This window comes from Takifugu flavidus, chromosome 17 (assembly GCF_003711565.1).
Source record: "Takifugu flavidus isolate HTHZ2018 chromosome 17, ASM371156v2, whole genome shotgun sequence".
Taxonomy (NCBI): Eukaryota; Metazoa; Chordata; class Actinopteri; order Tetraodontiformes; family Tetraodontidae; genus Takifugu; species Takifugu flavidus.
This window is the reverse complement of record NC_079536.1, coordinates 10,949,560-10,963,192: the sequence shown is the minus strand read 5'-3', so window position 1 is coordinate 10,963,192 and position 13,633 is coordinate 10,949,560. Positions and strand designations below refer to the sequence as shown.

Below are 13,633 nucleotides of genomic sequence, written 5' to 3'. Positions count from 1 at the left end.
TCTTGCTTGCCGCCTTCTTTCACACTTGGAGTCGTACTGAAACGCCTCAGAAGAAGATTTTCTCATAGTAGACAACAAACAAGAGGAGGAATTGCTGTTTTTCTAGAAGTTTTATGTCTCTGAATGCATCTAAACACTATCCACATCTTCATACTCGGTGTGCTACAGATTAAAATGAAACTGCCTGCTCGTGGCAACCTGTTCTGCTGTGCCTGGGGAGGTCAATGTCCAACTCGGGCAGAGGTCTGCTGTCTGCCTGCACTTCAGAGACACACTGTAATTAACATTCTTGAGCCAACCCGGCATGAGAGACGCAGCGAGATGGAGAGGGGAAAGTGTGGGTGTTTCTGTCACGCTGGGTCGCTGAGTGTTGAGACTTTCCGCTACGCCGCTTCCGCCGCCTCGCTGCGAGGACTTGGCAGCTCAACATCTGGATCTCTGAAGATAACGCGTGCTAACAATAAACAAACAGAAGCAATTACTGGGAGGGAGAGCAGAGCGATTAGATTAGGTCAGGGTGAGCAAGACTCTCGCTGAAGTCTCAGCTGATGAGCTGCAGCACTCCAAAGAGAGCAGAGATATCTACCCCTCCTCACTGACCCCTGCATGGCTGCTGCCTGCTGCCGGCAGCAGCCACACATGGAGATAACACTCGCCTGTGTGTGTGTGTGTGTGTGCATTAGTCTATATACTGATGCAATAAACACTAAGTATCGAGACTCATTTCTATACCATTAGTGCATATTAGGTTTTTCTCTATAATACCTGCTTTGATTTACTGGATTTTACATGATTATTTTGATTGTTGATTATTACTAACATTGATTTGACCCATTTGCTTAAAAACATTAACCAGAACCACCGTTGAAATTTTATTTTGAAAGAGTCCTGACCCCAAATACACAATCATACATAAAATAAAGTAAACATTTGATCACATTTCATTAGATGCTCTGGTCTTGTGGAACTATATGAATAAATGTCCCTCTTTAAAAAGTCAGTCAGGGGGTTTCTGCTCGCTGAGGACCTGCTGGAAGGACTTATTCCCCTCCGTCAGGTCAGATTCTGCTTCTTAGCACAGATTTTATGCACAGAGGAAAACCTGCTTTTACTTTTAAACTTTTTCCCTCAGATTAAAAAAACATATTTTTTTCTTGTTTATCAACCTCTGCGTGTGTCTGGATGATTATCTTAAAGGAGACTTCAGTGTTGGTGAAAGCAGCGGCTTCAATGGGCTGTTAGGCCTCCGACGCTTGTTCTTGTTAAACCATTAAAAAGGTTCAAAAGAGAATCGCTGCTCTACAGAAAATAAACCACGAAACTCCAACCTAGAACAGATGCGATGCCTCTTCTGCTGTTCGTGCTGTTGTGAAAAAGGCCACTTGCAGTGAGAACGTATGTCCAAAGGTAAGAAATGTGACAGGAAAGGTTTAAATACATGCTGACTGTAAGTGCTAAAGGAAGGTCCTGAAATCTTCTTATGTCTGTACCACAGTCGTGCTGTACCAGCTAAAGGGCACCTGGACCTTTCAGGGAGACTGGGCCAGGTTGGACTGACCAGCATCGTCTGACTGAATAGACTATGAGCTGACTCAACGTGCTGCATCGACGTTGGTGCTCAGACAAAGAGTGACCTTTTAAATTTCTAATATTTGGGCTATAAAGGGGTCCAGAATGGGAGACTGCTTTGATGCTTTCTCTGGCGTGTCACAGGGTCTCACATGATGTGATTGAGGCTCTGACAAGAGGACAAGAAGTCCAGGCTGGACTGACTCTTACGCACACATTCCTCTCAGGGAATCTTCAATTGTCAATAATTCAGAAGGAAGATATACTCCCCGTGCAAGGTACAGCGCAAAGAAGAAACTCTGTCTTCTTTGTGGTCTATCATTTCTCTATCTAGAATTCCTTCCCTCGTCATTTCTCATCCTATTTCTCTCCCTGTTCCTCCCTCACTCGCTCAGTCTCTATATTGCGCCACTTCAATAATTCAAAGTGATATATAAAAGTCAATGAAATTTGCCATACCTCGGGTCATTACGATGCCTGCCAGGGATTTGTGACGAGCGTGCGCTGGACTGCAGCCGCCCACCAGCGACCGGTACTTCTCCCTCACCATGTGGAATATTGAATCAGCAAAGTCCTGGAAAACACAGGCGCTCCTTTAATTTCTAGCAGACAAAGCCTACAGAGACTGACTCGGCGTGCTTTCATTTCACAGTATAATATTCCACTTCACATAATACGGTGACGTGTGGGGACATCGGCGGGGACATCTCTTCACCTGTTTAGCTGCAAGTTTCTTAGAATCCAACCAAAAATTCTCTTTATTGTGAAGTTTCCAGGATTACCAGGACTGGTGATTGGGATGTGACCGACATGCAGGAATAAACTACACTATCTGTATGCTATCATCGTATCCAGTCCTCGAGGGCTGCGGATGAGCCAGGCAGAAGATGTTTCCTTTTCCTTGCTGGATCCCTGGTTCCTTGGGGGAAGCATTTTCTGCCTGGTAGGATAGAAAACCCGGCTCAGCGTTGGCCCTCAAGGACTGGATCTGGGCAACTCTGATCTGAGCAGAAGTGAACCTCTTCATCATCTGAGGGTATTGTTCCTGAATTTGTTATATAACGGGTGAGTAAAACAGTTACTAAAAGGCAGGAGCACCAGCTTGTGCAGAAATTTCATAAAAAACTTCAGGACTTCTGTTCACGAATCAGTGGCAACAGACTGGGCAATTTGAAGAGATCGAGCCCGGAGTATAAACAGATCAACAGATGCTGTTCTGATGGACACACAGCGAGAGAGGAGGGGAGAGATTAAGCATGCAATAAGACACAGAGAGAGGCAAAGTGGCTGGATTAGTGAACATATTGCACATTAGAGATCTCATCGGGGCTGTGAAATATTTTCACAGTTGGAACTGGCGGTCGACGCAAGCACAGCTTGTGGTGTGGTGGGTGGTGAGTGTTCATGTCCATATGTGCATAAAATTACACATATTGCTGCCCTCACACTGGTGTCAGTCTGAAATGGAGAGAGGAGGCTGAGATGCGGGAGAGAGCCAGCACTGATTTGTTTTAGCCGCATGAAATGATACCTTATTAGGCTCCGTGACACTTAACTGACATGCAAGCAGGGAAACGAAATTCCTGCGGTAGTTTGATTACACAACATGCACGTGGATGGCGTAACGCGACCAGAATCGGCCCGGAGTAGTCTGAATGTAGCCGGACTACCGTCCCAGATATCTGAGCTGTTTGTCGACTTAGAGAGCGTGTGGGCGACGAGCTAGCCACCTTTGCATGTGCCATATTTTGCTGACCTGGAAGGAGAAGCTTTCCTAGTAATGCCAAGTATGATTGGAATGACGTGGAAACGCCGAGATGCTGATCTACATGACAGAACTCTGTATATTCATCTACGGGCGCAACCCCCAAAATAGGAATTTATTTTAAAAATTTGTAGAACGACTGGCTGTACCCTTCACTAGCCTGTTGTAATAGACGCGCACCACCATCAACACAGTGCTCGTGGTGGCTCCAAAGGCAGAGCATGCAAACGTTTCATCCATTACAGCCATTAAATTAGCTGTGGCTGCTAGCTCGCTGGCTAACTTCTTTAAAGATTTTTGTGGTGGGACCTAAACGATCAACCCTGTGTGGCCCAGCAACAAGGACGTCGTAAACAGTGCAGATCGCCGCCCACAGCCACTGTGGGTGTCTTGACAGCCCCCATAATCTGGCAAACTGCTTGTCCACTGGCGGCATAAATTATTCGTGCCAATCGAGCGACTAGTGTAGTCTGATTTCAACGCACATGTAAACTCACTTCAATACACGAGCTGAGGGTGACAGAGGAAAGAATGGAGGGAAATGTTTCATTTTCCCTCTGAATGGTGGTGAATGGCCATCTGTGAGGTATAATTCTGGACATCGCTGGAGGTCAAGATGAAGAGAAGGTGTGAAGGTGTGAATATAACAGCTCTAACAAGAAAGAGTTAGAAGTCAGTAATACTAAAAACTTAAAAGGAAAAAAATGAGAAAAGTTCTGAATTGCAGATGATGCCTGGAGTTTGAACCTTTGGCATGGTGGTAAAGCTCCTAAAGTAATCACTACAATATTAGGAGAGGCTCCTCGGGTGTTCTTTTTGTCACAGAATGAGGCCGTCATTACATGGTTTTTCACAGGAAAGTGCTGATGGGAGATATTTTGACAATTTTAGGTGGGTCTTGACTTAAGTGCAAAATGCGAGGTGAAAAGATGTTTAATGGAAAAGTAGAGAACATTCAACTTACAAGGCAGCTGTCTGCCGGTGTTGCCCTGAAGATTGCTGAAGTCTGGATCACCGAGGACAAAATATTCCTCTTTTATCCAGGTAACTATGCAATTTTGCAAGCCCTCAGTTTCTGAGCCCATCAAGTCAATATGTTTTTAGTTTCTAACTTGTTTTTTCCTCTATAAAAGCCTGTACTAACACCTACCAACAAAATAAACCAAGTTTTTTCACTCCAACAATAGAAACATGTGCAATCCAGTTTTCTTCTAGGGGACTGTTTCAATATACTATTTAAAAAGACGCCCGTGAAGTAACAATTGTGCTTCTCTGTGCGACTGCCAGGTATTTGGGAAGGTGTGACAAATACCCCTTGTAATACTTATTACGCTCTGATTTTCATCAACCCGATTGTGCGAGAACCCACTGATTCTGTGGGAGCGGAAGAGAGTTAAAATATAAAACAGCCTGTTCTTTTTACGCGAGACTGACGTCCAATTAATTCTAACGGCGGCCTGTTTGGCTTGACGGAGTCAGCTGGTGTCGGTGGCAGTCTGAACTGCGAGTCAAGTCCTCCGTCTCTCCTGAAAGGCCTTTTCATTGATGATTTTACAGAGGTGAGAGGAGGTGGCAGCTCAGGAAGGTGTGGAGAGCAGAGGTGGAATAGGCTCTGGCACACAGCCCAGCTTTCTGCTTCCGCCTCTTTCTTTGTTCCCATTCTTCATCCTCTCATGTTTCCTGCTCTTCTTTTCCCGTCTTTTTAAGGCTGACTGCCTTTAATTCCCCCTTCTCTCCCCCGTTTTAACCAGCCCGCCCTCTCCTGCCCCTCTTAAACGCTGCTGTGATGGAGAGCAGCGATGTGCCGGCACTACAAGGCCAGTGGCGAGTCACAGCCCATCATTTCCCCATGATCCGAATCATCTGATACAAAAGGAAAATAAGCAGTGATTTGCAGCTTTTCAGCGGAGCCCAAATCCTCCAACCTGTCTTCCTCAGATGTTTTCAAACTCATATTTCAGACACACTCTTTGAAGTCAGCACGAGTTTTCGGAGTAGCAGCAAATCACTCCATCTCGAAGGCGCAACCAGGGGTCGTAACGGCATCGACGGGGCCATCTGTATGCAGGTTTTGTACAGCAGAGGATTTAATGACGCTAGCAACCGTTAGCAGCTGAGTCATCCAACAACGGCAGCCAACCGCCTCAAACTTTTTCTCAAAGGATTCATCATCCAGCACACAACAGGAAGAGCTCGAAGTCCTGCCGCAAAGGAAAAGTCACACTCGGACTCTCGTGCAATGTCTTTCTAATGTCTTTTATTAGAATCGCGATCTGAAATCACACTCGATGTGGTTGTGAAGCTCCTGCGCAATTAGGGGGAGTTCTATCACTCTCTGTGCTTAAGAGAATTTTACAGCATGTGCTCAGTGGGAGGGCTGGCACCGCCTTTAGGTCGGACCTGAACGTACCAGAAAAACGGGGCCAAGAACGCGACCTGCTGCACGGCGAGAAGCGGGTGCGCGGCTGGCTGGATCCTCCTGGAGGAGCTTGTTCAGCGTGTGGCCGTGTCACACACGAGGTGTCACTGTGCATGACCACACTTGTCTTTCCTGCATTCAAGGTTCAGGCCTTATTTGGTAACCGACCCAGTGGTGGTTGAGATTTAATTCAGAATTCAGACTTAAGGAATCCACCTTTCATATAGAGCTTTTTATGATGCCCGGAGGTGATTGCGGTTTCGGCATCGCTTTTGCTTTTTTATGGATCATCAGTGATCTGTGGAACCACAGAGTGCTCTGCGTGAGTTGTGATAATTGTGTCAGATTTGTTGCTAACAATAAAATACTGAAATAAAAGTTAAAGTTTCTGGAGAAATGTTTGTGTTTTAAGATGTATCATCTTATTTTCACTAAAGCCGCACGAGCCTCCAGTGATATGCCTTTATTAAAACAAAGTATATTCCTGAAATAAAGCCTTAATAAAACTGGTGGCGTGGAGAGAAAGAGAAAACACAATTCAATACAACTGACAGAAAAAAGTAAATAAGAAAATGTATGAGTTGGAAACTCTGTGTAATCAGAAGTCACTTATTACTCCGGCGTGTTCACAGGCAAAGGTATAGAACTCAGATGAAGGGAGAGTCAGAAAAGTCGTCCTTTTGGAGCCGTGTCACCGGGTTCAGTGCCGGAAGCATCTGGCTCTTTATCAGAGGGACACCTGAATAATACGGGATTTGCTTTTTTAGCGTCACAGCTGTCTGATGCAGCTGGAACGGCTTTAACACTATCTGAGATTAACGGAAATTTTGCTGCTGAAGTCAGACCAGATTGAAAAGGTCTGCAGAGCTGAGGGAAAGGGAAGGGTGCGTAAATCACCATCACTGAAATTTAATCCTTTTAATGGCTGGAGTGAATCAATGTTGAAGTCAATCAATGTTGGGTAAATAAACAGCAGATTACAGTAAAAGCCCCCAATGTTTTAGATGAAGGAAAGGCGTCAGTGCATTTCTGTGCTCCTTCCCTCCTCCATCTTCCCTGCCACGCTCCACCTGACCCCCCTGCTCCACTGCTGTTTGTGCAGACAGTTCGGCACATATCTCCAAGGTAATGTGGAATGTCACCAACGATCCTCCTGCTGCCTCCCTTCTGAAGTCAATAATGTGCCAGAAAGACAAAATGTCAAGGGGAAGAATTTTCTCTGCTGCCGCCTGACCCAGAAGTGTGTATGTGCTTCTGCGGAGGATGATATGTGTGTTAGGAAGGAGGGGGGGGGGCAAGAATAATAATGCTGGCTGTAGCATTTATTGTTTAAGCTGCTGACTGGTCGGACTTGCTGCCTTGTTTGGGGATTGTACCAGGCAGCCATGTTGATTTGTGTCTGTCCACGAGTACCTCAGTATCTAGAGACAGTCGGATTTAGGCTTGATTTTACCCCACCCACCCAAATACACACACACACACACACACCACACACACACACACACACACACACACACACACACACACACACACACACACACACACACACACACGTGCGCTTTAACCCACCACCCTCAACACCTTATCACCCGCCTGCAGAGCAGCCCAGGCAGTATTAAAAATGGGGCCACGTCTTATATTTCTTTATAGAGGTATTTAACAATCCATTCTTCAGAGTTTTAATAGTGTCTGCCCTGTGCCTACATCCCCACCCCCCCCAGCCCCACCTTGCCCCCTCCCCATCGCTCACAAAGCGTGGGGCTTTTGAATGTGAATATCTATTCAGTTGGTGGAATCAGTTTCTCTGGGGGCTTTTTAAAATCTCAAAAAGCCAGGCTCCTTGCAGCAAAACAGCGCTCTGTCATGTTTGTTGGTATCGGAGCATCATTCTCACTCCTGCTTCTCCTCTCTCTTTTCCCTATTCCATCACTCAAGGAGCAAAGACAGAACTTTGATGAACTGACAGCCGGATCTTCTTTCAGAGGACCCGATTCCCAAACCGGACCTTCCCTCCAACAACAGCAGTTAAACTGTGTAAAAATTAGGGAACAGCTCCCAACATCCAACTTTCTTCTTGTGCGACGGCAGCAGCCGTGCATCCCGTAAACCCCTCTTCCTCAGACTATGTCAAACTTTGTGCCTTAACAGCAGGTCCTCGTCCGGGTCGTATCACAGAGCCGGGCCGGCACCACGTGGTCATTGTCTTCGCCAAAAAAAAGGGTTTTCTCAGCGCGACGTTGGGAGGCGGGAACAAAGGCAAGGCGAGAGACGGAGTGAGCGAGTGGCAGAGATGCGATTGATCTGCCTCCGCCACAACTCGGCTGGCCTTCTTTCCTCAGAGGGGGGTGAGGAGGAGGAGGAGGGGAGACGGAATCCGCGCTGCAGGTTACCAACAGCAAAGAGAGCTCAAGCAGGGATTTCTCATTAATCCTGAAAATGTGGAATCCAAGAGCTCAGCACATGTGGTAAAGATCAGTCACGGATGAGCTGCCACAGGAATGATAGCCTCTCCCGAACAAGGACACTTCTTCCTATTGCTAAACACAGGAGTCAGAAGGACCATTATTTCTCTCCCAATAAATCCCAGAACCATCTAAACTGTGAGGCAAAATCCACCATGATTGATTGCTTACGTCCCAAATAAAGAACTGGAACACTTGTGGACAGAATGCCACCAGTGATGATGCCACCAGAGAAGGCGTCTGGTCAGACCAAATCCACACCAGCACAACCAGCACAGAGACTTAGAGGACCCATTTAAACAAGATCTGGGCTAAACTCTGCAGCACAAGTTCATTTAGCCCACATCCCTCTCAATTTATCCTCTTAAACTACCTACTTGGGAACACTGTTGGCTTGTATTCAGTGGTGAAATTGCTCCATGAGGGTGTCTAGACTCCAAATTAGCACCTTTGGTAAGCACCTCTGTCACGGTGTTAAACTGGGAGGTCTTTTCTTCATATATTGGAACATATATTAAAAGCATATGAACATGGCAGAACGTACCAACCAGAGCAATATAATGGGTCATAATGGAGATTGTTGTTAAGACTGGGTTCTAGAAATAATCGTTGCAATTAACAAATGGGTTCCAGATGGGACAAACGACATCATCATTAATTAGGAAATATTAATTACTTTATCTCCCATGATGCATTCGGGGAACAAGCATCTGAAGAACAAATTTGTGCAGTAAAGGAAAAACAGTTTTAAAAAAGGTTGATAAATCATATTTTGCAGAGTGTGTTTGTGCTTTTGGACTCAAACATGTTGAAATGTTTCGTCACCTTGTGCTTCAGCAATGAACAAAATAACCCATTTTCGCCCCAAAACATGCTAGGACAGATGCTTTTGTAAACTTTGGTCATGGTTAACTTAACGTCCTCTGCTCTCTGATTGGTCACATCTGCTCAAAGGCACGCATGCTCTTAAGCCCAAATCCAAATATTAATTTGGGAAATGAAGCAAACGGAGAAGCCAACATGAACCGTCGCCACTGAACTGTAACCACAGAATGCCGATGTTAAGCACGACTGACTCGGAAACTCGTTATCAATCTAAATTCTCTCCGTCTGATCAAACAAGCAAAGCCAGTTGAGACAACACAGACTGTATCGGGGCTGAGCCCATGTGTTGCTCCATGTTTGTGTACACCCTAAACAGGAAGCCGTGCTTGCCAAGTCACCTTTATCAGCCCTCTGCACCTCTGTGCTGACTTTTCTGGGGACAATCTGAGTTTTCCACCCTGGAAAAGTGACAAGTAGTTCGTTGAAGCTGGTGCGTAAGGTTTTAAAAGAGGGGGAAACAATTTTTTAAAGGAACTGTGACAGATATCGATGATGCTGTGAGACTTAACACCATTCTTCCTTTTTCTGCTTCAGACTTGTCAGAGTTGCAGCATTAGAACTTCTCGTGGTTCCGCATAGGCCGAGTGTGACAGTCGCCTAAAAAAACCCACTAGTAGTAACTCTATATGGTAGCAATCAACCCTGCTGATCCTGTAGCCCAACGTTGTTGTTTTATTCATTTCTACTTCATGAGAATGTTGAAAGTCACTGGGTAGACTCGCCCTGAATCTTTAAAATGTGCACCTACAAGCAGAAGTGGAGAAAGAAAAAAGACTCAGGGAAAGCACTTGGAAGTCATTTTGGTTGAAATCCCATCTGATTAACCTCCACAGAGGAGATAAAAGCAGCGATATGCCTGAAATCACTTAATAATGTCAGACAGAGTGTAAAACATACGCCAGCAGCTTTATACATTATGCACCAAAGGCCAGCAGAGGGACTCCTGTGAAGAGATAACATAACCTACCCCCGAGAAAGGAGGGGAGAGACAGACTCTTACGGGACGGAGATAGAGGAGGAAATGAGAGCGGGTCAGCAACGAGGATTTAACAAGAGTCTACAATCCGCAGTGTGTAGTTAACTAAGGGAGGAAGGAGGAGGCCACTCAACAGGCCCCTGAGGGCTGTTCACACAATTCCCATTAATCTGTACACGATTCAGCAGAGAGAGAAGAGAAGAGGCCAGCGTCTGAGTGGTGTCCACTTCAGATGTGCAGACACCTCAGCCTGCAGCGGAGCGTCAGGAAGGTGCACATCAGTAATAATCCAGCTCGTCACCATTGAGCTGCTGATTTATCAAACTTCCAAAGGGCCACGCTATCCAATAAAGGCTTATCAACTGCAACTAATCCTCCCTAAAACATCAACAGTTATGAAAACTGTGCAATTGACTTGGGTTGATTGTATTGCGTGATTCATCTCCAAACCCACACAGACGTGCTGCAGCTGTAATACGGCGGCGCCTCTGTCGGCGAAAGCGATGGCTTTTATTTTGGGTCATTTTGTATTTTGAGAATCACACAGGAATCGTTTAACAAACTTTTTCTCATTTTAGCCATAATAATAATAAATTAATGGCTAAAATTGATATCTGTTTTCGTGCTTTATGGGCGTTGACTCATAATTTTTCTTGTACTTGTGTCTGAAACAAACTGCAGTCACAGCACATGATGAACGCTGTGACGCCATTTGAATCTCAAAGCGGAGACCTGCTGTTTAGAAACTGGAATATTTGAGCTGGGTCAGAAAACCGCTGCATCCAGACACTCTTTGCCGGAATGACGCCTGGATCTGTTGTTGGTTTTCCAGTCTTGAAAGCACCGAGCCGTTCAAACGGCTCTGAAACGCCGTGACGGCTCTCTGAAGCGTGGGTGGCCGTGTCGGACCGGGACTGATTTGGTGAGCTCAAGCCTGATTACAAACTTTACTTCCAAAATGTAATTTAAAGTAGAGGAAACGGAACATAGACACGCGAGCCGAATAAACAAGTTATTTAACTGAGCTCCACAGTCGATGGCGTAGAAAGACTTGTTTTTCCAGTATGAAGAGTCCATTTACTTCTGAAGGACTCATTAATCCAGCTGGAGGTCCTTTGCTGGTGACTAAGTGTTGACCGGAGCTCGTGTCACCTCAGTGGGTGCTGCTGTGGCCGACGGGCCCTACAGCGGCACATACATCATCTGATATTGATACGGTCCCACCGCAGAGCCACAGCTGACATTTGATTCGACGCTCTCGGTGCTGTTTTATAATTCCCGACAGTCAACATGGAATCACCGGGAAATGTCAATGTCGTGTTGGTTTGGTGCCTCTGAGTGTCCGGGAGGGGGAATTCAGGAAATAATGAAGAATGTCAGTAACTTTTTACTCTGTCTCTTTGGGGTGAGACCCTGTTTGTGTTGATGAAAAACCCAATTATATTGTTGTTTTTTAAACAGTGGCAGGATGCCACAAAAACACTGACTTTTGCAAATGTGAAACATGATCTCATTGCAGTCGTGCTCTTTTTTAAACTCCAGGACAACACAACAGCGATGACTGTCCTCACCTTTTAATCCTGGGGAGGTAAATTCATCAGTGGCCATTGCGTTAATTATTCCTCTTCCTCTCCAGTTTCTCTAAAATCCTCCTGAAAAGAACCCCCTAACTGGGTCTGTATAATCATCAGCATTCTGGGCCTGAAGGCAACCTTTGAAATCCCTCAAGGATAAATCAAATTAATCAAATCAATCTTTATTTATATAGCGTCTTATACAATCAAAATTGTTTCAAGGCGCTTTCCAGAATCCCAGGGCCTAACCCCAGACAAGCAACAGTCGCAAGGAAAAACTCCCCTTTAACAGGAAGAAACCTTGAGCAGGACCAGGCTCATGTAGGGGGACCCTCCTGCTGATGGGGGGGCTGGGTAGAGAGAGAGGAGAAGGGGGGAGGACAGGTAGAAGAGATAATAGAGAGGAGAGGAGAGGAGAGGAGAGGAGAGGAGAGGAGAGGAGAGGAGAGGAGAGAGAGGAGAGGAGAGGAAACCATGACCCAGTGGGGTGACAGAGGCCTGTCAGGTGATCATGTTTCCGGACCCCGGCAGCCTCGGCCTATAGCAGCACAGCTAAAATGTGACCTAATGATTAGACGACCCCCTAAGTATGTTTGTCTGTCTATGATAGTAACTGGAACTGCAGAATTAGTAACAATAAGCTTTTTCAAAGAGGAAGGTTTTAAGTCTAATCTTAAAAGTAGCGATGGAGTCAGCCTCCCGTACCTGGACAGGGAGCTGGTTCCATAGCAGGGGGGCCTGGTAGCTAAGTGCTCGGCCCCCCATTCTACTCCTAGAGACTCTGGGAACCACAAGTAGACCAGCATTCTGAGAGCGGAGCGGTCTATTGGGCTGATAAGGTGTCACTAGCTCCTCCAGGTAGGATGGAGCTAGGCCTCTGAGGACCTTGTAGGTCAAAAGAAGGGTTTTAAAAATTATTCTAAATTTAACGGGCAGCCAATGAAGCGACGCCAGTACAGGAGTTATGTGATCTCTTTTGTCAATACCTGTCAGAACTCTGGCTGCAGCATTTTGGATCAGCTGGAGGCTTCTTAAAGAGTTGTTTGGACACCCTGATAATAAAGAATTACAATAGTCCAGCCTGGAAGGAACAAATGCATGGAATAACTTTTCAGCATCATGCCACGTCAGTAGCTTCCTGATCTTTGTGATGTTCCTCAGGTGAAAAAAGGCATTTTGGTCAAAAGTTACTCCTAGATTCCTCACAGAGAGACTAGATGCTAATGAGATACCATCTAGAGTGATCATGTGATCTAATCTATCCCTGAGAGGTTCAGGACCAAACACCATGACCTCAGTTTTTCCTGGGTTAAGGAGGAGGACATTTGAAGACATCCAAGACTTTGTGTCTTAAAGACAGATCTGAAGCTTCACTAACTTCTCTGTCTCCTCGGGTTTCATGGATAAATAAAGCTGGGTGTCATCAGCATAACAATGAAAATTTATCCCATGCTGCCGAATAATGTTCCCTAAGGGAAGCATGTACAAGGTGAAAAGGATTAAATAGAAATAGGATAGGATAGAAATAGGATAAAGAGAAATTATGTTAGACACGGACTAAAGCGAGCTCTTCAGTTGCCAGTGTGACGGAACGCTGAAGGTTTCTCCTGCAGATCTTTACATCTACCCATCGCCAAACGTGCAGCTGAATCTTCACTGGAGAATGTGGCTTCCAACAAACGAGCCCGGCAGAAGTCTTAAATACAGCGCGATTCCTTCATCTCCAACCTCTGCACACGCAAGAATTAAACGCAGCATAAAAGCCTGAGCAACTCTAACTCATTTGTGTTGCGTCGGTGAAAAAAAGGCTCAAAAAATGGCTTTCGTTGGTTTTAGATTGAGAATCACTTCAGAATGTGAACGCAGGTGGAGCTCGGTCAACGAAAGCTAAACAGCGGCGGTGTGTGTGTCCATGAATGGACACCTCCACCGTCTGCGTATGGCCGCAGGAAACAGAGCAGGAATGTCTGACTGCATGGTGAA

At 45.7% G+C, this 13,633-nt stretch overlaps 1 protein-coding gene across 3 annotated transcripts in view; it reads right to left on the bottom strand.

Annotated features, from left to right (window-relative positions):
• Positions 1-13,633, bottom strand: part of adarb2 (adenosine deaminase RNA specific B2 (inactive)) — a 112,919-nt gene that overhangs the window by 18,503 nt on the left and 80,783 nt on the right. For all 3 annotated transcript variants that reach the window (XR_008946729.1, XM_057012164.1, XM_057012165.1), the window contains one exon: positions 2,029-2,143. Coding sequence is in view for 2 of the 3 variants with exons in the window: in XM_057012164.1 (XP_056868144.1) it covers positions 2,029-2,143 (115 nt within the window). In the remaining variant the exon portion in view is untranslated. The remainder of the gene's footprint in view (positions 1-2,028; positions 2,144-13,633) is intronic.